Raw genomic sequence first — 24,962 nt, 5'->3', positions numbered from 1 at the left:
CTTAGAGGCACCAGCAATGAGTGGAGAGGATATCAGATTAGATTATCTCAAATTAATACTTATAATTTCTATGCAGAATAATTTTCCCTATCATGTTCTTTGCAGTAGACTCTAAAACGTAAATACATAAAATATTTTCTTGGATATTCATAAATAAATTTTTAAGGTGGTTTCTCATTTCTGAGAAAATTTATTAATATTATTTGGATTTATTTATTTATTTTTAAATCCTCACCTGAGGATATTTTTTTCCCATTGCTTTTCCGAGAGTGGAAGGGGGCGAGGAGAGAGAGAGAGAGAGAGAGAGAGAGAGAGAGAGACAGACATTGACATGAGAGAGACACATTGATTAGTTGGCCTCCTGCACACACCCCAACTGGGGCCAGGGATGGAGCCTGCAACCAAGGTACGTGCCCTTAGCTGTAACTGAACCCAGGACCCTTCATTCCGCAGGCCGACGCTCTAACCACTGAACCAAACCAGCCAGGGCAATATCATTGGGATTTATTGTTAGAAGTTTTTGTTTATTTTCATTGCTTGATAGCTATATAGCAATTGTATTTTTATGTGATGTGCAAAAACATATGGGAAAGTTTAACTTTAAATGGATACCATTGATAACATCACTTTTTAAAATGGAAAGATAATTACTGAGGTCAAAATGTTGAACTTATAAACTTTGGCAATTAAATGTATTGGTATGTGGAGATTAACTTAGTATTTTACAAAGTGAATTTACTAAGCCATGATTATAGAATTACGAGATGGATTTGTGTGTGTGGCTTATAAAACCTTTCCGTTACTTTACAGCCACCTCTCTCGTATATAGAATCTCATTTCATCCTCATTAAAAAATAGTCTAATATCACGTTTCTTTAATTTCCTTTAAACACTAAACCAATATTCCTAAAGTTGTTGCTTATCAATGTTTTATAAACTTGTGGCTATTTATATCTCCATGGTGCTCCTTTCATGTGCTTTATGTTCCTCTTGTCTATAATTTTCTTTACCCTCTTGGCTCCTTCTCTTGCTGATTCATAGTCTCTTTGTGAACACAGAATCCTTATTTTGTGTTAGTAAATCTATAATGAAGTTTCTTTATCCAGTTTTTTTTAAAGGCTCCTCCAGATTCTTTTTGAGTGTTCATCTTGCCCACTCATTTCAGCCCCAGTATTCTTAGCCGCCTACCTCCCAATATCTTTCTCAGAATTGCTTTCAGAAAAGAGAGGCTTGGTTCCCACAGGTGTCTAATCTCAGGCTTGGCTGATGACAAAGACAAGGTACACCATTGGAGGACCGAGTTCTAACCTGGATGCTTGGCTTTCGATCTGTCCAGGGCAGAAGGAACCTGGCTGCAGCGATTAGGGGAACCTTTGAAATTGAATGGGCTAAGGATAGGGGAAAGCAAGTGGATGGAATAAATTGCCCTGACTTAGAAGATGTCAGCTGAAAAATAGTATCAGCTAGGTGTTTTGTCAGCAAAAGGATTTATTCTGGAAAAAGAAAGGGTTGCAACCCAGTGCATGCAGACATGGCAAGCTGTGTGCACTCCCTGCATGCCAAGGTGAAGGAGTATTTATATAAAGGAAAAGGGAGTTCAGGGAAGGGAAGTTAGAACCAGAGAGCTTTACTATAAACAGAGTCCTTCCTGTAGGGTTCTCCTGATTACATAGAGTAGGAGAACTTCCATTAGCCCTAGCTCCTCCCGTAGGCCCTCCCAATGGGTTATTTCCTTGAAGTTACAGTTAGTCTTTGTTAAAGGTGAGAGAATCTCTCTGGCTTTTGATGAAGTGACAGCTACTTGGGCCTTTTCTAGAATTGCTCCGCTGTCTTTGACCAGCTAAGTAAGTGGCCTTGCCAGTCTGTATGTCGGGCGAGATGTCCTCCTGATTTCCTGGAACATTCTCCCCCAAATCCATAAGCCACCACTCCCCTTTTTGAACTTCTTAGTTTGTTGGTATTTGACTTTGATGTAACTTTGGCCACGTGTCCAGAACTTCCATTTGTATTTAACCCCTTGCGGCCTGGAATTGTTTCTATGCCACCTTCACATAAGGCTGCCTGCTCTGATAGGCAACATGAGGGGTTGTTCTGTTCCCATCTTCCCTATGCCCTTTTCTCCTTTCTGGTGACTTTCTAAGAGTTTTAAGTAGCAGTGTTTTATATACAGGCATACCTCGTTATATTATGTTTCACTTTATTTCACTTCACAACTTGGTGTGTTTTTACAAATTGAAGGTTTGTGGCAACCCTGTGTCAAGCAAGTCTATTGGCATCAATTTTCCAAGAGGCTCATGAGATGATTAGCATTTTTAAATAATAAAGTATTTTTAATTATGATATGTACATTTTTGTGTGTACATATAACTTTTATATGCACTGGGAAACCAAAAATTTGTTTGACTCACTTTATTGCAACATTCACTTTATTGTGGTTCTAGAACCAAACTCGCAGTATCTCCAAGGTAAGCCCGTAAAACATTCCTACTGACATAGTCATTAGCTGGTACAAGGGGTTCTGGTATAACATACAATACTAGCAATTTCTCATGAATTCATAGAAAACAGTTAAGTTCGTGGAGAGAAATTTGCTTTTCTACCATTGCTATTTTAAAAAAGGCTTGTGCCTCTCTGTGTTGTTCTGTGCTATAATTTATTATAAAGTGGTTTCTGACATAGCACCAAGTAATATAGTCTCAATTATTCTAACTTTGCTATATCAACATTTTATTATGTTCTTCGAAGAATATCTTGACTTTTGAGGGTTCCACCCAAGTATAGGTTCTTGAGTCCATCAAGACTAATCTGGATATATTTTCTAATGGCCTCAGTGTGTCTGTTTGGATACAGGAAAAGATCATCAATGTCGCTGGTTACAAATATCTTTCTAACAGCTCCCTTCTTCAAGGATGCTAGTTTCCCGTCCCAACGGGTGGTGCTGCCTCTCGGTTCACTTCTGGCCAGTTTGGTCTAGATCTTCCCAGGGCTGTTCAGTCCTAGACCCACAGCTCTTCCTTCCCTGTGAGTGACCAATGATTCTTGTCCCCAAGACTCTTTCCTATAGGCTTATTCTCTCAAGCTCCAGGTAGCCCTTCTTGGAATTCTCACCAGGGACACCCAGTACATTTCAGATTTCCCTCCCAGATGAGAAGAGTCCTACAGTTGTAATAAGTGTGAGAGATCTGAGAGGTGGCACCTTTAGGAATTGAAAATAAAAAAGCCTGGGAGACCTTATAAATGAGTTGTCAATCTAAGGTGTTTAGGTAGACAGTAAGTGTTTGGGTACAAAGCTGAAGGCAAGTGACATGATTCAGAGCCAGGTTAAACATAGAGCTTTCTGTATTGGTTTTCCAAATGTGTACAATGGTCTTTGTTGGGTCCTTGTTTGGCCCTTGTTGGGCCCATAGGCCTTGGAGGTGGGGGTCTAACCTTCATTCCTTTCATCAGAATGGTTTTACTTTCATTTATTTTGTATGTTGGAGTGACATGTAAGATTTCATTGAAATAAACTTGCTGTAGAATGTGTGTGATCAACTGGACCAGTTCAATTTTCTGAGGCAATGTAAGAGTTGCTGCAGTGGCATTATGTAGGTTTCTGAGACTCTGCAGCAATATCCAGCTGGCTGTGAAGGCATTGATCTGCTATGTACTTAGAGTAGCTCTCATATTTATAGAAGCCAGACAAGAAGCTCCCCAAGCATAAAATCATCTCTACAGTGATCTATAATAAAATGTTATGAAGCAACATATTGTGTCTATTCCTTATTGCTCAGATGACTATCCTAATAGTGTGAAAGCAAACATGGGCTGAACAGATGTGTTAGAACCTTGCTGTCATTTATTGAGTGTAGTTCACATACGCTTCCTTAAATATTTCACAACAATGGACACATGAGTCCACTCTGAATTTTTTTTAAAAGGAAAGAAAAAGAGAAAAGGCAAGTACAAATTACAGCCTCTTCAATTAAGGACACATTTATAAGAATTTCAAGTAACATGTATTCACTAAAGGCAGAAGCAAATAACTTGGCAAAGCAGCATAAGTGAATAATTTGGAGGTGTCTTAATCTGATATATAAGTAATTTCACTATAAAACTTAACTCATCTTAGCAAATCCCTCAAAATTTGACATTATGGAGACCACATTTACTGACCAAAATGCAATAAAATTAGAAATCAACAACAATAACAAAGAAACCAACTGTGATCTGACAGGCTGGTTTAGAAATGGGCTGGCTGGCTGCACGCACATTGTAGTTCCTCAGCCCTTTTGCATGGGCAAACCCAAGGCACACCCCATTTTATAAACAGCTACTGATAGAAATGCAAACAGTCTAAGTTTCTGCACACTGAAGAGGTGGAGCAAGGAAAGACTTCCTGAGAATCAAGAAGCACATCTGACTAGATCTCGTCCATTAGGTGAGTTTCTTTTCTTTCCTTTGGATTCAGCTATTAAAGAATATGATATTTAGGGAGCAGTTCAACAAATGTTATAAATGTATTAATGGTGAGGACAGACCTCATGAGGGCCCAGAGACCTGTAGTCAGCTGTCTACAACTTGTTGACTTCTAATGGGAGAGGCTAAGAATCCTAGTATCATTGTTTTAGTGGTGTTAAAACATCAGGAAATGTATTTTCTGAGCCTATTTTAGTGTGTGTTTTTTTAATTTACTTTTTCTATTTTTAATTTTTAAAAATTTTAGTTAAGAACTTAAAAATTGAGGTATAATTGGCATACAACATTATAAGTTTCAGGTGTAAAACATAAGAATTCAGTATGTGTATATATGCTGTGAAATGATCACCACGATAAGTGTAGTTAGCATCCATCACCATAAATAGTTACAGATTTTTGTGTGTGTGATGAGAACTTTTAAGATTTATTCTCAGTGACTTTCAGATATGCAATACAGTATTGTAACTCTAGTCTCCATGCTGTACATTACATCCCCAGGGCTTACTTGTTTTATAACTGGAAGTCTGTGCCTTTTGACTCCCTTCTTCACACCCCTCCCACCACTATCCCCTATCTCTAGAACCACCAATCTGTATCAGTCTGAGCCTGGCGGGGGGGTTCTTTTCTTTTTAAAGATTCCCCATACAAGTGAGATCATACGGTATTTGTCTTTCTCTGACTTATCTCACTTAGCATAATGCCCTCAGTTGTCACACATGGCATGATTTTGTTCTTTTTTATGGGTGAATAATATTCCATTGTGTATATATGTGTGCGTCTATCTATTACATTTTCTCTATCTAGTCATTTGTGGATGGGCACTTAAGTTGTTTCCATGTCTTGTCTATTGTAAATAATGCTGCAGTGAACATGGGGTACATATATCTTTTCAAGTTAATGTTTTTGTTTTCTTCGGATAAATATGCAGACGTGGGAGTACTGGATTATATGGTAGTTCTACTTTTTAATCCTCAACCAAGGATATGTTTGTTTTTAAAAAAATTGATTTTAGAGAGAGAGGAAAGGAGAGAGAGAAACATCAATCAGTTGCCTCCCGTACATGCCCCAACCAGGGATTGAACCCACAACCTAGGCATGTGCCCTATCTGGGAATCGAACTCACAACCTTTTGGTGCACAATGCTCCAACCAACCAAGCCACCTACCCAGGGCTATTTTTAATTTTTTGAGGAAGCTCTATACCATTTTCCATATTGGCTGCATCAGTTTGCATTCCCACCGATAGTGCACAAGGGTTTCTTTTTCTCTACACCCTTGCCAGCGCTTGTTATTTCTTGACTTTTTGATAATCACCACTCTTACAGATGTGAAGTAATATCTCATTGTGGGATTTTTTGCATTTCCTTGATGATTAGTGGTATGGAGCATCTTTTCATACCCGGTGGCCATTTGTGTATCTTCTTTGGAAAAATGCCCGTCCATATTCTCTGCTACTTTTTAAATCAGATTATGTGGGGGGTTTTGTTATTGAGTTGTATAAGTTCTTTATATATTTTAGATATTAACCCCTCACCAGATATGTGATTTGCAAATATTTTTCCTGTTTAGTAGACTGTCTTTTCATTTTGCTGATGGTTTCCTTAGCCATGCAGAAGTATTTCAGTGCTTTTAAAAGGACTAAGTTGGTACATGGTGGAAATATTTATAGATACTAATATTTTTAACTTGTCACCAACTTGTAGCAGTATGCTTCCTTTTCACTACCATTATGGTAAAACCAGAATTGGCACAGTATTGAGAATCATTCAGGTTTCCTTAAATGGCTCTGTCACCAGGTGTAGCTGGGGGGAAACTTCCTTATTGGAAAAGGAAAAGTCCCTGAAGACAGGGCAGCACGTGAGCTTATTGAGGAGGGTCCCATGCCCCGACATGAACACGGCGGCTCACCATGCTACAAGGAAAACATGTATTCACTGACTCACCAGTTGTTAGTATATAGTTTTTTCACACACACACTGGAGGTGAGGGATGAGAAAGTCCGAAAAGGAAAAAGAGAGTTGAAATTCCGTGGTTCATGGGTAATGGTTAGACCCGAGGCTGTTAGCCCTGGCCAGTGTGGCTCAGTGGTTGAACATCGCCCCATGAACCAAGAGGTCGCAGGTTTGATTCCCAGTCAGGCACATGCCTGGGGGTTGCAGGCTCGATCCCCGTAGGGGGTGTGCAGGAGGCAGCTGATGGGTGTTTTACTCTCACATCGATGTTTCTCTCTCCCTCTTCTTTCCTCTCTAAAAAAAATGAATTAAAAAAAATAGAAGCGAGGCTGTTAAAGCCCAACATGCGGGTGTCTTCGGGTAGATGTTAGGCTGTGGTACAGAAAGCCAGCTGTGAGGAGGTGGCATCTGGTGTCCTTTAGTAAGAGTATATTCCTTGGGGCCAAGAGTGTTCTGATACGGTCAGCAAGGGCCAGGGTGTGGGCCAGGCGGGAGAAGGGGAAGTGGAGTCGGACCTGGTGCATCTCGGCAGCCTTTGTAAATATCTGTGTGCCAAACCAATGGGACTTAGCCTCCCAAGTGGGGTGGATGCCCTCACCATGCACAGTTCCTACAAAGTCTGCAGTTACAGCAACTCGCATCACAGAAACGTTCAAGTGTGGTCTATGTCCTTTGTGTAAGAAGTGAGGGAAGTGATTACAGCACACTGTAAAAATCATCCTTATAAAGCTGCAGTGAAAATAATATCCTAGCTTGCAAATGGTTGGGTCTGGAAAGGGAGGGCGTTGTTTCATATTCTGGGCACAATCTTGTACCCTTTGAGATACTCACTACTTTTGATTGGCGGTGGGCAACAGTCCCGAAAATTCGTGCATAAGCAGGGAGCGGTGGCATCTAGTGGTCGGGTAATAGCTGCCAGGAAGTTGATTCCAAGCTCCAATATACATTCAGGATTGTGAAGTCTATTGTTAGTTCACCCATAGCTATTAACTAATCGATAACTCTTGTCTGTTTCTCTCACTCTCCAGCCTGCTGTAATTTAATATAGAGCATCTCAGAATTTTTCTCTTGTCAATGCATATTCTCATATTTTTAAGAAAGGCAGTGATAAAGGAGTCCTTTTCCCCAGTTGCTGCAAACTTGGGGATATTTATCTAATTATTTTTATTATTTGGACAGTTATCTTCAACTGGTCTCGCTTCTTCTAATTCATGATTTTTTTCCATCCTAAATTTTTTCTTGGACTGAAATTCGCAGCATCATTGCTTCTTCACGAAGTGAAGTGGTTTGCTTCTTGATTTGGTGTGTTTCCTGGACAGACTGACATGTTTCCTGCAGTGCAGCACATGAGAGACTTGAGGCAGATGAGGTGCAAGTGGGAGCCAGGCTGTGTGGGTCAAAGGCCTTCCCACGCATGTCCCATGTCCTGGGAGGACGAGGCTCCCATTTCTAGGTGAAAAATGCAAAGGTGTTCTGCGTTTTGTGACCTTGAAATGCACGTTCTGATAGCAAGTTGTTTGAGTGCTACTTGATTTGTCGCCCTCACAGCCCAGGGTGTGCGAGCAGGGCTGTCACTCCACTTCCACCTTCGAGCCTCAGGCCCGGGAGTTTGGTGACACTCTGACAGAGCCTCCACCTTGTCACTTGACCTCTTCCTAGCTTGTTAATAGCAGAATCCCCTCTGTTACCAGTCATTCCTTTTCCATTTTTGGAAAATATTTTCAGTCCAGTTGAGTTTTATAAAGTCTCAGTGTCATTTTTAAGCTACAGTGGGAAAAACACCAGGCTTAAAGCCATATGATCAGTGTGGAAACCTTAATCCGTTGTAATAACGAGAACGGCTCTGATATATTGATTTCCACCGGCATTTTGCTGCTCACTTTACACAGGTAGGTGGTGGTGTCCTGTTTTTGAATTTAGGAGACCCTGACCCCAAACCTATTATTACTGTCCTTTGTGTGCTCTCAAAAAGCAACCTCTGAGTGGGAGTAGACTATAGATGTTATACTTCTGTTGAGTTCTTAGAGACGTCCCTGCTGCACGGTGCCATTAAGAAGCACATTTAGCCATGGGTTGGCCATTCCATTGCCGTGACACATGGTTGTGTCCCTTATGGGGGTGCTTTCACATTATTTGAGGTATTACTCAGCAAGCCAAACAGCCACTCCTATTGCTACTGTGTTGCCTCTATTTTGCAAATGACATGTTCTGTAGCGTGCCCTTTTTCCTGTTACCTATGTCTATAAAATGGGAGGTGCTCATCACAAACTGTAAGTAATATAGCACCCAGTGTTTTGGTAAATTTACTTTCCATAAATTCCTATACACAATCATATTCTGATTGTAAAAGAGGCTTGAACAACAAATAACATCTTTTGAATAAATGAATCAATGGTTTCCATAAATTTTTTGAAAATTCAATATCTCATTTGAGTCATTGACAGTGGTCATCCAGAAGAATATTTTTTGCTTTCAAGAATCATTCCATGCTTCTTATTACCTAATGTATCGTTAGTTGATTGTATTATTTGCTTACTGGGTTATGTTGGTCACCTGCAAAGGTGATGATAACATTTCAGCAATAGTAGGTCAACTCAGGGTTGAGACTGCTTATTTTTTCTTTATCTTGGTCTTTTCTCTTCAATACTTGTAAAGAATTTTCAAATGTCTGAAGGAAGATTTTGCAAATGAGGATAAATTTGTATGTCCTGGAAATATTTGGAAATGTACATTTAATTCAATAGTATTTACAGATAATTTATTTTTTCTCTGAATTACTTGCTATGTTGGAATATCACCATCTGCTAGAACTCAGTCTTTTTACTTTGTTTAACTGGGGAAATGGAATATTCCTTTGTAGCAGGCACATTTATAAATATTAAGCTAAAAGATATGCAAGTTTATGTTCTGTCAGTTTTTATCCATGAACATCTCCCTTCATTGTTAAGGATGGACCTATGATATTACTACAAAACTCTGTATGATAGGAATACATTTATGAATCATAGGTTGTAGGTGAATGCTTAATTCAGTTACAATAGAATATTCTGAATTTTGATAAAATCAAACTCATTTTCAATGAGGAGACAAAGAAGAGCTAGATTCCAATTTCCTTCTGTTTTTCAAAGCCATTCAACTTCTGCTTTTCCCTGCCTGAGACCTTTGCACAAATAAGACACACTTTTTGTTTACAATTTCATCTATTCCACTCTCAACCTATCTACTCATACCTAGACCAGAAGTTGAGAGGAGGCAGCTCACAGGCACCAAGGGCAGAGACCGTCTCCTCTTGTGGAAAGGGTAGCCCCACTATTGACAGCACACGTCTGGCTTTTGTAGTGAAAGTTGATGTGTTTCACTTCAAGATATTGGAATTGCAGTGGCCCGAGGGAGTCATACCGGGGCTTGTTTGCTAAACACAAGTGGCTCTTATTGCTATGTTGGTACATTAGAAAATGCCTCCTGTCCTGCCCCGCTCTGTATGACTTCTCTCCCCCTTCTCCGCTGACTCTATTATATGTGTCCTCCAGGATGCCAGGGATGGGTCAACAATGGCACCACAGAAAACCAAGAAAAGACTACTGCTTTTCTTGAGAGGGGTGGGGAGGGAGAGAAACATCAACATCGATGTGAGAGAGACACATCAATTGGTTGCCTTCCGCACACGCCCCAACCGGGGCCAGGGATCGGGCCTGCAACCAAAGTTCGTGCCCTTGGTTGGAACTGAACCCAGGACCCTTCAGTCTGAAGGCTGACGCTCTAACCACTTAGCGAACCGACCAGGGCAACACTACTGCTTTTTAACATTAAAGGTAAAACTGATAGACTTTATAGCTCTGTGCCAGTCATTGGTATGTGAAACTTTTTCTCCAGATGCATCCCTGGATAAGGGGACATTAAAATGTTTGAAGGAATATGTGGCAATGTGGTTCTCAGACATGCTGATGTTATGTGCTGTTATTTGAAAAGTAATAGTTATGTTCACATGTGCTCATTTCTACACAGGCATCAGCTAGGACAGTTGAAGTCTATGAATTATGTAGGAACATTATGACATTTTATTAACCATTCTCACTAATACAAAACATTTTCCAGTAAAAAAATTATTTACAATATACCTCATGTTTCTCTTTTTAAAACTTTCTTTTTATTCTATATTGAGCTTTACGTTTCGATTCCTTTTGCATTTTCACATGGATGACAAAAGCGTGACTTGTGCACATATCTGCGGGGAAAAAGCAGCAGGGTGATGTGAGTTTTGACATTATGCTGTATTATATTTATGAGGGAACCATTGGGACGAAGGGTTTTGTGACAGAGGCACTGCAGGGGCAGAAGTCCAGGTCCTTCATTCCGATGGCACTCTGTCCAAAGCCTTCGTCGTAAAGCAACTTACTACCATAGCCGCTGACACCGTATCTTGATATGTTATCAAATGTCTCTAAAGAAAAGTTTTGATTCCTGAATCAAAGCAGCTATAACTGAGGCTCTTGGCTCTGAAGGAGGGGATACAGAGAAAACAAAAATCTTGGTATGTTAGAAAATAATATAGTATTGGAATTTAGAAGACATGGAATTATCTCAGCAGCTGGTTGATTGTAGACCATTCACTCGCCTTCTCTAGGCCTCAGTTTCCTGTTCTGGAAATTAGAGCATTCATCTGATGAACACTCCAGATCTGAAATTGCCCAGAATCACACAGATAAAATTCATGGTTAGATTGGAATACTAAGGTAGCTTTTGTGATGGATAGAGACCTCATAAGCTATTACACCTAAATTGAATTTCTCTCTGATTTTTCTAAAGGTTCAGATACTGGTTACATTAAGAATAGGTTATAAAATTACATGCCTTGCTCTTAAGAACTTGATGAAGCTATTGGTATGGCTAAAGCTTTCTGTGGTTTATGTCACTTAATTCTTAAAATAACCCAATGAGGTTAGTAATGCTATCTCTATTTTTACAGTTGAAAGAATGGAGCTTAGTTTGAAGAACTTGGACCATGTTATACAAAGAGTCAGAAATTGAATACACCCTATATAGTGTAAATCTTGTACATACATTAAGTTCCCTTTAAGGATCATAAGTAGATAAAATCAAGTCATTAATGTTTAGTACTGTACATGGTACATGGTAGTTGTTCAGTTCGGTTAATATCATCCCACCCCATGGGTGATAGAGTGAAAATTTGGCTTCTAAGAAAAATGGCTGGCCTATCTAGAGGAGTTTTGGAATGACTCTGCCTTGATAGGGAATCTGAAGGTTGGAGTCTAGGACTGACTTTAATAGGAAGCTTCATGGAGAATTTGGGCTGTGGTGTCTGTGTCTGTGTGTGAGTGAGAGAGAGAGGAAGAAATACATCTTTACCCTTTACTCTTAACTAAAACCATTCTTTTCTATCTTATTCTATGAAAAACCAATTAAAATGTGTTTTATTTTTTTAAATAAGGAAGATCGGTGACTTTCTCTCACCAGGCAATTATCACCGCGAAGTACATGTTGAGGAAGTGGGTGTTCCTCGCTTTCTATTGTTAATCCGATGAGAGTGAGGGTGGAGAGCGCCTTGAAAAAATATTTGTGTAAGGAGGAGAGAGAGAAGTGAGCTGAATAAGAAAGTCTGTTGCATCTCCCAAATTGAAGCATTCTTAACTTTTTAGGAGACATTTCCTTGAGGTATTTACATGCTACTTCTTCAAGAAGGTACAGAGTTTAAAGAAATGACCTCAGGTTCAAGTGTTCTTCATAGATCCTTATTTTTTATCTTACTAAATGTTAGTGTAAGGACTCAGTTCTTTCTTAACCGTTCTGGGAAAGGACTGTTGTCTGCATATTGCTCTTTGGAAGCTAGATTGCTAGATAATGATGCTAATAGCCGCTAATACTTACATAGGACTTAATGTGTGCCAGGCACTGTTCTAACCTTTACATGTATACACTAACTCTATCCTCACAAGAGCCATGTGAGATGGGGTTACTGTTATGCTTCATCATATCGAAAATGTGTTGATGGTGCATTCTTGATCTTGTTAGAGGGTGCCAATCAAAGGTTTTCACACAACCATACGTGCCCCCTGATTTAATAGTACCCGTCAGGTGTCATGGGTTGTAAGACTGAAATGTTAAGACTCACCCCATTTTTAAACAAGGTAAAATAAGAGCGGATGCACATTAGAATTAATAAAGCCTCCAATTTTTTCTGTCTCTCAACAATATGTTGGCATTGAGCCCATGCTAACATGTGGGTAGACTGCCCAAGACCCAGTTACTCAACCCCTCATTGCAGCACCTGTGACAATGGCACCGAGAGCCTTCTGAAGGTAGAAGCATGTGTGGTGTTTACCATCTGCCCTGGGGCTGCGATGAGCATTGTTACACTAATGCATGGGAAGCGCTTGACCCATGGGCATCTGACCTAGGTTTCCCACTCATTTTTAGCAAGAGCAATGCAATTGGGAAGCCTTGATTACTTGCTTCCGAGCATCCATAGGCTGTACTACATCCTGGAAATGCTATACACAAAATGTATATAGCATTGGGTGCCCCAAATGTCAAATTCTGTACTGTGTGTTTTTACAGTTTCCCCCTGTTCTAAAATGCTGACATAAAAAATAATTTATATTATTTCCATACTTGGTGAGTGTAGTATTTTTCTTTTTCTTTTTGGAAAACAGGCCCCCAAAACAATGCTCAGGACTTGAGTAACAAAACTAAGAAACAATAATTTTTTTTTTTTTTTTATGATGTGAAGTTGGTTCTATATGAAAACCTACCAGCACTTGAACCTTAACATGAAGTTACCTTCACTTAGTGGTGATCAGCAGGGGTGGGACAACCACATGTGGGACTGCAGGATGGGTTTGGGGGGGTTGTCATTTGCTATGAATTAGGATTATTTTCTGCTGAAAGATGGAGCAGTTCCATTAATTCCAGGTTTTGACTGTCTGGACCACAAATCCTGATAAGGAACCTGTCACCATCAGCACCCTGTCCAAACCCTAAAAAATCCTCATTATCACTTTGAAGACTTGCCTGTTCCCTGACTCCTTTTATTTCCTTGCTGCTTCCTTACTCTTCAGACTTCTGGTCAACCCAGACAAGCCTGGTTACTGTGGCCAATTTAGGACAAATACTACTACCCTGGGCCAGTCAGCAGTCTTTTGTGTTATTAAATATATGTTTTGAGCTTCCCAGTCGCAATTTCAGAAATTGTTCTAGGTCTTCAGAGCCAGTCTGATCTGTCCATAATGGAGAGAAAGGAGTGAGTGGACAGTTACTGAGTACCCAGGATATGCCAAGCATTGTGCTGGGCACTCCACAAGGAGTATCCCACTCAGTCCTTAGAACACTGCTGTGAGATAGTGTATATTATCTTCTTTTTCATAGAATAGAAACATAAAATACAAGGCTGAAAGACATCTGAGTAGCTGGTATGTGAGAAACTAGGTTGGGGATCGAACCCGAAACCTGGGTATGTGCCCTAACTGGGAATTGTACCTGCCACCTTTTGGTGTACGGGATGACACTCCATCCAACTGAGCCACACTGGCCAGGGCTCATCTGTCTTTAAATAACACTCAAATGGGTTTAGAAAATTCTAGAATAGCGATGCCATTCGTAACATTTTCTTTTGTACCTTAAATGTAAAGAGGAAATAAGGCAGCCACCATGTCTTCTTGCATCACTGTCATTGCAGAATTTGGAGTTCCTTTCTGTTCCTCATTCATTTTGAGGGGAACCCCCAAGATGATTAAACATTATCTGGACCTACTTTTCAATGCTTAGCTCATATTTCTGAATAACTTGGAGCCAGTGAGATGCTGCGATATGATGTACTAAAACGTTCATTTGTACCCAAGTGGTGATCTTTTGGAGAAGTATTCTGCTATATACCATTAACACCGGCAACCTGCACCTGTGAACACAGAAGCTGTAACATAGGGATGCCATCATCTGTTAGGTGTCACTCTTTATAATGTGCAAATAGAATTATGAATGTTTGTCAAGGCTCTGCCCTTATTGTCGGACCAGCCGTATCTGAATGTAAAGTCGCAGATCTGTACTCAGGCTCTCCGAGGAAGTACATGGCAGTGGCTCTTGGGTCACAGCAATCAGGATTTTTTTAGCATAAAGTGAGTCACCAAATTGAGGGTGGGGTTGGGGAAGCAACCTTCAAAACTGATAAACATCCTTGCCTGAGTTTTTATTAATTTTATGGATCTATAGAATGTATTGAGACTTGTGGTCCAGTTGCAGCATCTGCTGGAGGGAGTCTGCCGTGTGTGGGTGGGTGGGAGAGTATGTGTGTTTGAATGGGCAAGTAGAGTTGTCAGTGGTAGTGAGATAGCTGATTCTTTTTCTTATTTTCAGGAGGGTTTATTGGTATTAGAAATGGGAGATAGAAAGAAGCCTTCCTGGGAGACAGACTACATTTTTAGTCAGATTGAACTTTTGAATAGTTTGAATCTATTTAGAGGATAATTAAAAAATCATGTAAAGTGCTGATTGCAAAGGATAAAAAATAAGCATGGTTAAGTTTTGCTGGTAAAAATAAGACTTTTTCTTCTCTAAAGTGGACTTATGTGTTAGTCACCATCAAAGAGCTGAATTGGTAACATTTCTTGTTAGAATACCAAGGCAAGTGTAGGTATATGAGCCCTTCCATGTGTCTCTGCGCAGTGACTGCTCTGATCTGGAACTCAGTTCCCAGGTGAGCAGGCGAGTCTAGAAAAGTCTGATTTAATATGTAGCATGTAATGATAATAACAATAATATATAAAGAAGCTGCAAGCCAAATTTTACTTGATAACTTAGCATTGTCTTTGAAGGGACTATAATGACATGTGAAAATTAATAGGATAAGTGAAGTTGCCTAGATGTGCAAATAAAAAGAGGGAAAAGCCAAGGATCCAGCACTAGGAGACTTTGAAAAAGAAGTGGGGTGGAGGGAGGAATTAGAACCACTTGTGCTCTAAGAATTGGCATTATTTCTGTAACATTCTCCTTTCGTTTTCTGTTTTTTTATTTTGTTAATTTTTGTTCTCTATGATCTGCATATTAGACTTAATGATTGTTACCTTCTCATTTATCATTCTCATGTGGAACTTTTTGTATTAACAGTACTATAATATGCACGTTGAATTTAAACTAAAATATTAGTTATTTACTATTTCAGTAGCATCTCTTCTAGCAGATTGTTAGGTCCTTGGAGACAGTGAATAATATCTAATGCTCCCCTCACAGAATACTCAGGCATATAGGTGTTACATAGAGGTACTTGTTGACCTAGATACTAAAGTAGGTCACTTTATTCATGGAAGATTTACTATTTCTAATGGATTTTCAGTAAATCTGCAATTTTTTTTTTTTTTTGCAGGTGAACCAGAGTTCTTCATTATGTCTGATGGAGACTATGATTATCTCATCAAGTTTTTAGCTTTGGGAGACTCTGGAGTAGGGAAGACCAGTGTACTTTACCAGTACACAGATGGTAAATTCAACTCCAAATTTATCACAACAGTGGGCATTGATTTCAGGGAAAAGAGAGTGGTAAGTCCTATATTCTTCTATATAAAAATGTAATCTCTGAGTCCACATTTGCCTGTGTGTTTAGTTTACTTTGTAGGAATTAAGGAAGACAAAGGTTGAATCTAAAATTAAAGGGTACAGCCCTAGCTAGTATGGCTCCGTTGGTTTGGTGGTGTCCCCTGCACCAAAAGGTTGCTGGTTTGATTCCTGGTCAGAGCACATGCCTCGGTTGTGGGCTCAATCCCCAGTAGGGGGCGTGCAGGAGGCAGCTGATTGATGTATTGCTCTCATATTGATGTTTCTCTCCCTCTTTCTCCCTCTCTAAAAATCAATAAAAAATATTTCAAAATAAAATAAATTTAAAGGGTACATATTAAAGTGTATTATGTTCAACCTGGGCAATGTAATTTAAAAGGCTGTGCTGAGGGACATTTCATATACAACCAAGCAGACGAAGTAAAAGGGAAGATTCTTTTCATTTTCCCTTGATACCTTTTTGGCTTGCATCTTCCCTCTGAACTCCACAAAGTTATTTGTCTACCTTTGTTATGAAGCCTGTAAAGCATCCTGCCCCTTATACCCCTATTTTGTCAGCTATTTCTTCTACCTTTATCATTCTTTTTCTTTTTTTAAAAATATATCTTTATTGATTTCAGAGAGAGGAAGGGAGAGGGAGAGACAGAGTTGAAACATCAATGATGAGAGGCTAGTCATTGATCAGCTGCCTCCTGCACTCCCCTGACCAGGGACCAAGCCGGCAACCCAGGCATGTGCCCTGACCAGGAATTGAACCGGCGATCTCCTGGATCCTAGGCCCACACTCAACCACTGAACCACGCCTGGCCAGGCTGATACCATTCTTAATGACTTTTCTCTTAATTAAGGCCTCAGCAATCCCACATGGAACGCTAAGTGGCAGAACTTGCTGCTGCCAGGAGGGTGAGGTTGGAATAGGAGTGGGAATCCTGGTAGTGCGTGTTGATTGGAAAGTAACAAGGGGAACAGAAGTTCTGTAGAATGATGAGGGAAGAGGCTCATTTTTTGTTTTTGTTTTTTGAGGGACCACAAAACTAAAAAATATTCTGGTGGTGGAGGGGAAGACAGGAGGTCACTCTGTCAGAGTTGCAGAGGAATGAAGATGGCTTTTCCCATAAACTATATTTCGTGCTAAAAAAATTGACTGTTACCATGAAGCAGATCAACAAGTGGTCAGGACATCAATGAGCAAGACCCTTCCATTGAACATGTTCTACCTGGGAAAGATACAGTGTCCCTGGCTCCAGGACAGAAGCATTCATTCTCTGCTACCCACTCTGGGTCTTTTTTTTACCCAATACATTTTTATTGATTTTAGAGAGAGAGTAAGGGAGGAGAGAGGGATAGGAACATCGATGAGAGAAAAACATCCATTGGCTGCCTCCTGTACACCCCCTACTGGGGATTGAGCCTGCAACCCAGGCATGTGCCCTGACTGGGAATTGAACCAGTGACATTTTGGTGCATGGGATGACGCTCAACCAACTGAGTGACACTGGCCAGAGCTTTTTGTTAAATTTTAAGAGTTTAAAATATATTCTAGATAAGTGTTCTTATTAGATATATGATATGCAAATAGTTTTAGCTCTTACATTTAGGTATATGATCCATTTTGAGCTAATTTTTGGGTGTGGTGTGAATAGGGGTCCAACTTAATTCTTTTGCATGTGGTTAACCTATTGTCTCAGCATCATTTGATGAAATGACTATTTTTTCTCCCATTGAATGGTCTTGGCACTCTTATAAAAAATCAGTTGACCATAAATGTAAGGTTTATTTTTGGACTCTCAATTCTATTCCATTAGTCTTTGTCTATCCTTATGCCAGTACTATGCTATTTTGATTACTGTAGCTTTGTAGTAAGTTTTGAAATTGGCACATATCAGTCCTTACTCTTTGTCCTGCTTTTTCAAAATTGTTTTGGATTCCTTGCAGTTCCATTTAAAATTTAGGGTGAGTTTGTCAATTTCTGCAAAGAAGCCAGTTGAGATTTTGATAGGGATTGCATTGAATATATAGGACAATTTGGAGAGTATTAGTATCTTAACAATATTAAGTCTTCTGATCTTGAACATGGGATGTCTTTCCATTTATTTAGATCTTTAATTTCTTTCAACAATGTTTTATAGCTGTCAGAGTATATGTTACATTTCTTTGGTTAAATTTATTTTGAAGTATCTTAATCTTTTTTAGATACTTAACATTTGGGCCTAGCATTTTCTTTGTGGGAAGTTTTCTGATTACTAAATTCAGTCTCCCTATCGATTACATGTCCAAATTTTCTGTTCTGTAGTTTCAGTAGCTGTGTCTAGGAATTTTTCCATTTCTTCTAGGTTATCTAATTTTTTTTGGCATATAATTGTTAATTATATTCCTTTATATAGCCTTTCTTTCCTTACTGATTTTAAGAATTTGAGTTTCTATTTTTATCCTTGGTCAGTCTAGCTAAAGGTTTATCAATTTTGTTGATCTTTTCAAAGAAAAGATCATTTATTTCCACTCTCATTTTTTCTTGTGCTTGCTTTGGGTTTAGTTTACTCTTATTTTTCTAGTTTCTTAAGGTTGACCATTAAGTTATTGATTTGAGGTCTTTCTCCTTTCATAAATAATGTGTGTTTATTGCTATAAATTTCCCTGTTAGCACTGCTTTAGCTTCATTTGATTATTTTTTTGTATGTCATATTTTGTTTTCATTCATCTGAAAGTGTTTTCTAGTTTCCTTTGTGTTTCTTCTTTGACTCATTGTTATTTAAGACAGTATTGTTTAATGTCCACATATTTGTGAATTTTCCAAATTTCCTTCTGTTGATGGTTTCTAATTTTACCCCATTGTGGTTGGATAACATAATTTGTATGATTTCAGTCTTTTAGGTTTATTGAAGTATATTTTATGAGCTAAAGTATTGTCTATCCTTGAAAATGTTTCATGGGTACCTAAAAGGAATTTATGTTTTACAATTGTTGGGTGAAGTGTTCTGTAGATGTCTGTAATGTCTAGTTCATTTACAGTGTTGTGAAAGCCTTCTATATTCTCATTCATCTGCCTACTTGTCCTATCCATTATTGAAAATGGAGTGTTGAAGTCTCTAAATATTATTGTTGCATTGTTTATTTATCCCTATACATTCTTAATAGATTTATCCTTTTATCATTTAAAATATCTTCCTTTGTCTCTAATAATTTTTGTCTTAAGTCTGTTTTGTCTGATATTGGTATAGCCACTCCAACTCTCTTTTGATTACTGTTTGCATGGCATATTTTTTTGTTCTTTTACTTAGAATCTCCTTGTGTCTTTGAATCTAAAGTGTGTCCCTTGTAGATAGTATATAGTTGTATCATGTTTCTAATTTATTCTGCCAATATTTACCTTTCATTTTAGTCTTTAATTCACTTACATTGACTATAATTACTAATAAAGTAGGATTTATGTTTGCTATTTTGCTACATGTTTTCTACGTGTCTTATCTCTTTTTTGTTCCTCTACTCCTCCATGACTGCTTTATTTTTTGTTGTAAAGGTATTTTCTAGTATACCATTTTAATTTCCTTGTCACTTATTTACTATATATTTTAAAATTATTTCTTAACAGTTCCCCTAGGGGTTACACCTATCACCTTAATTTTTAACAATATAATATAAATTAATACCAACTTAATTTCTTTTTTAAAAATTTCTTTCTTAAAATTTCTTTTTCAATTTACTTACAATACTGTACAAAACTCTACTTTTATATGGCTCCATTTTCTACCCCCTCCTTTGCACTATTACTATCATACAGAGATTTATAATTACTACTTTATGCTGCTGTGTTTTAATCGGGTGAAAGAAAGGAGTTACAAAAATACATTTATACTGTCTTTTATAATTACCTATGTAGTTCCTTTGTTGGTGCTCTTTATTTCTTTGTGTGGATTTGAACTACTGCCTAGTGTCCTTTTAACTCAATCTGAAGCACTGCCTTTATTATTTCTTATAGGGCAGTTCTGTTAGTGGTCATTTCCTGTTATTGTTTATCTGGGATGTCTTAATTTCTCTTTCAATTTTTAAAGGATAGCATTGCTGGATAAATAATTCTTGGTTGATAGTCTTTTTTCTTTTAGCACTTTGATTGTGTCATCTTACTGCCTTTGGTCTCGATTGTTTTTGATTAACAAAGCAGCTCTTGTTCTTATTGGGATCCCTCATATGTGATGTATCCCTTTTCACTTGCTGCTTTTAAGATGCTTTCTTTGTCTTTGGATTTTGACAGTTTGATGATTCTGTATCTAGTTAATCTTTATGACTTTATCTTTCTTGGAGTTTGCTGAATTATTGAATGTACAGATGAATGTTTTTCTTCAAATTTGGGAGGATTTTTGGCTATTATTCTTCAAATTTTTTTTGCTTCTTTCAATCTTTCCTCTTTCTATAGGATTTCCAGTATGCATATGTTGGTATGTTTGATGGTATTTCATAGGTTTCTGAAACTCTTCATTTTTCTTCATTCTTTTTTCTTCTGTGACTAGATAATCTCGACCTATCTTCAAATTCAGTGATTATTTTTTCTGCCAGTTTAGGTCTGCTCCTGAGCTCCTTTGATGAATATTGGATTGTACTTCTATAGTAGAATACCATAATATTCTATTTTTTCTATCTATCATCTATCTATCTATCTATCTATCATCTATCTATCATCTATCTATCTATCTATCTATCTATCTATCTATCTATCTATCATCTATCTATCTATCTATCTATCTATCTATCTATCTATCTATCTATCTATCTATCATCTATCTATCATCTATCTATCATCTATCAATCTATCTATTATCTATCTATCTATCTATCTATCTATCTATCTATCTATCTATCTATCATCTATCTATCTATCTATCTATCTATCTATCTATCTATCTATCTATCTATCATCATCTATCTATCATCTATCATCTATCACCTATCATCTCTTTATTGACTTCCTGTATTGAGTAGGGCATTATTCTCATACTTTAATTTTTCAGACACGATTTTCTTTAGTTCTTTGAACATATTCATAATTGCTGATTTAAAGTCTTTGTCTAGTAAACTCAACATCTGGGCTTCCTCAGGAATGGTTTCTATAGGTTGCTTTTGTCTCAGTATATGGGCCATACTTTCTTGTTTCTTTGTATGTCTCATAACTTTTGTTGAAAACTGGACATTTAAAATAATATAACATGGCAACTCTGGAAATCAGATTCCTCCCTCCTGAGGTTTTTTTTTTATTTTTTATGTTTGATTATTTATTTATTTATGCCGTTGTTTGTTTGTTTGGTGACGTTCCTGGGCTAATTCTGTACAGTGTATTCTTTATGCAGCTCCTGAAGTATTTGCTTAGTTAACCTAGTGGTCAGCTAATGAATGGACAGAGCATTTCCCAAATTCCTTAAATCAGAAAGCCATCTTTTCTGAGGGACTGTGTATGTGTATTTGTGTGTATGTGTCTGTTGTGACATATGCATAATGTTCCTGTAGGTAGTTTATAAGTCTGCCTTAGTCTTCACTTCATGCTTGAGAGGAGCCTCAAGTTCAGTCAAAGGTGAGAGATTAGGGCTTTTTCAGGTCTTTTCTGGGCACATATAGAGCCCTACACATGAACATGGCCTAATAGATTCCAATGAATATTTTGGAGCTTTTCAAATCTCCTTATGGACATCCTATTTCCTGTTTTTACTTTTTAAAAGTCTTTTTGGTTAGATTTTTGTTAGCCCCAAGTGGTAGTTTTGCTTTTGGTGCCTGTGATGTTAAATACTTGCTGCTGATTATTTTCAACAATGCTCTAAGGATAGGGTTATTCTCATAGAGCAAGCTCTGAGTCAGGTAAAATAAAGACAAGGCCTGGGAATGGAGCTTTACAGGCAGCTTTCAGTTCTCTGGGGATGAGACTTTGAGGACAGTTCCAAACCTGTTTTACCTCCACTGCCTTCAGTGGCTGCTATACTGATGGTATTGACAGCTATCATAGTTAAGTATCTGTTGGTTTTCAGGACTACTGTGGAGACAGGGAGAGGGAGATGAGAACAGGATTAAAACAGTACAAAGCTTATTGTTTTTGCTGATATTCAGAGTTCTGAAAAAGTTGATTTTGACAATCTGTGCCAGTGTTTTCATTGCTTTTATGGAGAAAGAGATTTTTAGAGATACTTCCTATAAATTTGTTTTAAGAGTATTTTTTAAAGATGGGATGGGAAAAGCCATAGAAAGGTAATATTTTTTGAAATGAGTGACCTGAGAATTCTTTGAAGAAAGGTGAGCTGATTATTATTATTTTATAGGAATTATGTGTTATTTATATATTTCATAATATATTTATAAAAATATATAATATGTGTATATATGTTAATGCAAATTATTGTATTATCCAAAAACAATTATTTGTAATAAAATACAAACAAGGTTATATTCCAAATGGGATTTTTTTTAGAAGTTTATGCTAGAGTTATACTGAATAGGAAAGTAAGAAGGGTTCACTGGTTTCATAAGTTCTCTTTTATTTTGCTGTTTTAGGTGTACAGAGCCAATGGGCCAGATGGAGCCGTTGGCAGAGGCCAGAGAATCCACCTGCAGTTATGGGACACAGCAGGGCAGGAGAGGTATGAGATCTTCAGTTTTGTGCTCCTTACTGGAGGAAAGGAAAGAACAGCTACACTTTTCATACAGTGACCTGAGCAGGGAAAAGCCAGCTGATTAGTTGATTTGCACCTGGAGAAGACATGCTGCCAAATTAGCAGGAGATTTATCAGTCTGAGTTGATAATGGTGGCTTTCTTTCATACAAGATCAAAGGAGAAACAAATCCTTTTCAAATGGACCAATTTACTTAAGGATTTTTTTACTTTTCTTCATTTTTTAAAAAAGGCTTGTACACTTTCTCCATTGACTTTTGCTACCTACTTAGCCACAAAAAAGCTAGAGTTATACAGGGTGGGGTAAAAGTAGGTTTATAGTTTGTATGGGAAAATAATACAATAATTAATAAATAATAATACAAGAATAAATTGTTTTGCATACTCACAACTGTAAACCTATTTTTACCAACCCCTGTATGTATTATTCTTACCTGATTGTTGAAACCTAGTAGAAAATCTGATTGGAGTTAACTCATATGATCAGAAGATGCTTGAGTAAAGTAAGTCACATGAAATCTTGATATAAAGTTGCTTTTAGTTAGCTAAGGTTTCTGTTTTTCTTCACAGGTTCCTGGAATGATTTTGTTTATTAAATTTTTGTTATGGAAAACTTCAGGTATATAGAGAGGATAATATCATGAACTCGTGTATTAATTTCCCAGTTTCAACGGTCATGTGGCCTATCTTATTTTATGTTTACATTTCGTTCCTATTCACTCCCTCTCCCAAATCATTTTCAAGCAAATTACAAATATCAGATTATTTCATATGCATCTCTAAAAGATAAGGACTATTTTTGTAAAAACATTTATTAGAAATGTTTAAGAAAACGTAGAAGATTAGATGACAAATTCATACTAGTATTTTCTTCCCTGGAGCCTGTCTGTTGGAGGCTTTGCATAGGGCAAAGTGAGAGGAAACTGACTGTCAGAGGCAGAGGGGAGACAGCAGGATAAAGCCTTGGAAGAGAGAGCACCAAGAAAATAGGGACTGAGCCACTACTACTCCCACCTTAAAGCCAAAGAAATGGTCCATCAGAGATGAGAGATTGAAATCAAAAGGTCTTGAAACACTTTGTAATGTCAGATTAAGCCAAGCTTCACAGCTCAAGGAAAACATACACAGCGAGCATCGTTGTTTGGGTCTAATGAACTCTTAGTTGGACAATAAATTCTTGGGTGAGACTAAAGGATCATGAACTAGTTCTTGTCATACTTGTCCAGCAGGCTGGGTTTTCCAATCACATGGTCTGTTAACACAAACTTATATAAGTGATAAATGACTGTCTTATACACTTTTGGAATATTATCTAATTTATTTTAAATTTTTAAAAATTTATACAGGTTGTTTTTATTTTAAAAGAAAATTTCATATATAATTTGGCATATTTTTAAAGTCTAGATATATTTCAAATATTTTTTCTTGCTCTAGATAGCTATTGATTATATTTTGTAGGATACCTAATATCATTGATTATACTCAGAATTTTATACTGTTAAAGTGTCAAAATCACATACTTCACTAAATTTTGTGTAACTAAGAGCTATAATAGGCATGTATAATGTGACGTCATTAGAAACAATGGCAGGTTATTAAACATCTAATTTATTATTGATGAACTCCTGTGAGAGGCTGAGGGCACTGCTGGCAGCTCTATATTTCAGGAGTGGGGCCGTGGTTTAGGTGACCAATCTGCTTTTATGTTCCTAGGTTTCGGAGCCTGACAACAGCATTCTTCAGAGATGCTATGGGGTTTCTTCTGCTTTTTGATCTGACAAATGAACAAAGTTTCCTTAATGTCAGGAACTGGATAAGTAAGTGTTACTGTCTCCCTGTCTCCCGCTGCCCACAATAAAATGACCTCTCATATTTTATTTTTGTTGTGAAATGATTTGGGAGAAATCCTAGTGCTGTTTGGAATACTCTTTAGCCCTGGCCGGTGTGGCTCAGTTGATTAAGCGTAGTCTCGTGCACCAAGAGGTGACGGGTTTGATTCCCAGTTGGGGCATGTGCTTCCGTTGTGGGCTCGACTCCCAATAGGAGGCTTGCAGGAGGCAGCTGATGGATGTTTCCCTCTCTCTCCCTCTCACTTCCTCTTTCTCTAAAATCAATAATAACATATTTTTAAAAATGCTATTTAAAGGAGCAAGGCTATTACCTTAGGGGCAAAGATAACTAAGATACTCTGCTTTTCCTAGTAATACTAATTTTGATTCGTTGAGTATTTCCTGTGCCACAGGTATAAGGCAGTGCTTTCCGTATAATCTCTTAATCAGTCTTCCACAGAGGAGACTCATCCACACTTTATAGATGAGGGTATACAGACCTAAAGAGGTTAAACCA

At 37.9% G+C, this 24,962-nt stretch overlaps 1 protein-coding gene across 1 annotated transcript in view; it reads left to right on the top strand.

The window, feature by feature from the left end:
• RAB27A (RAB27A, member RAS oncogene family) overlaps window positions 1–24,962 on the top strand; it is a 68,400-nt gene that overhangs the window by 24,737 nt on the left and 18,701 nt on the right. Inside the window, exons 3-5 of the mRNA XM_081133150.1 lie at window positions 15,783–15,955; window positions 22,499–22,584; window positions 24,330–24,433. Coding sequence (XP_080989276.1) covers window positions 15,803–15,955; window positions 22,499–22,584; window positions 24,330–24,433 — 343 coding nt within the window. The 5' untranslated portion in view covers window positions 15,783–15,802. The remainder of the gene's footprint in view (window positions 1–15,782; window positions 15,956–22,498; window positions 22,585–24,329; window positions 24,434–24,962) is intronic.

The sequence above is a fragment of the Miniopterus schreibersii genome, assembly GCF_964146895.1.
Source record: "Miniopterus schreibersii genome assembly, chromosome: 1".
Classification (NCBI taxonomy): Eukaryota; Metazoa; Chordata; class Mammalia; order Chiroptera; family Miniopteridae; genus Miniopterus; species Miniopterus schreibersii.
This window is presented reverse-complemented; position numbering and strand designations above follow the sequence as displayed.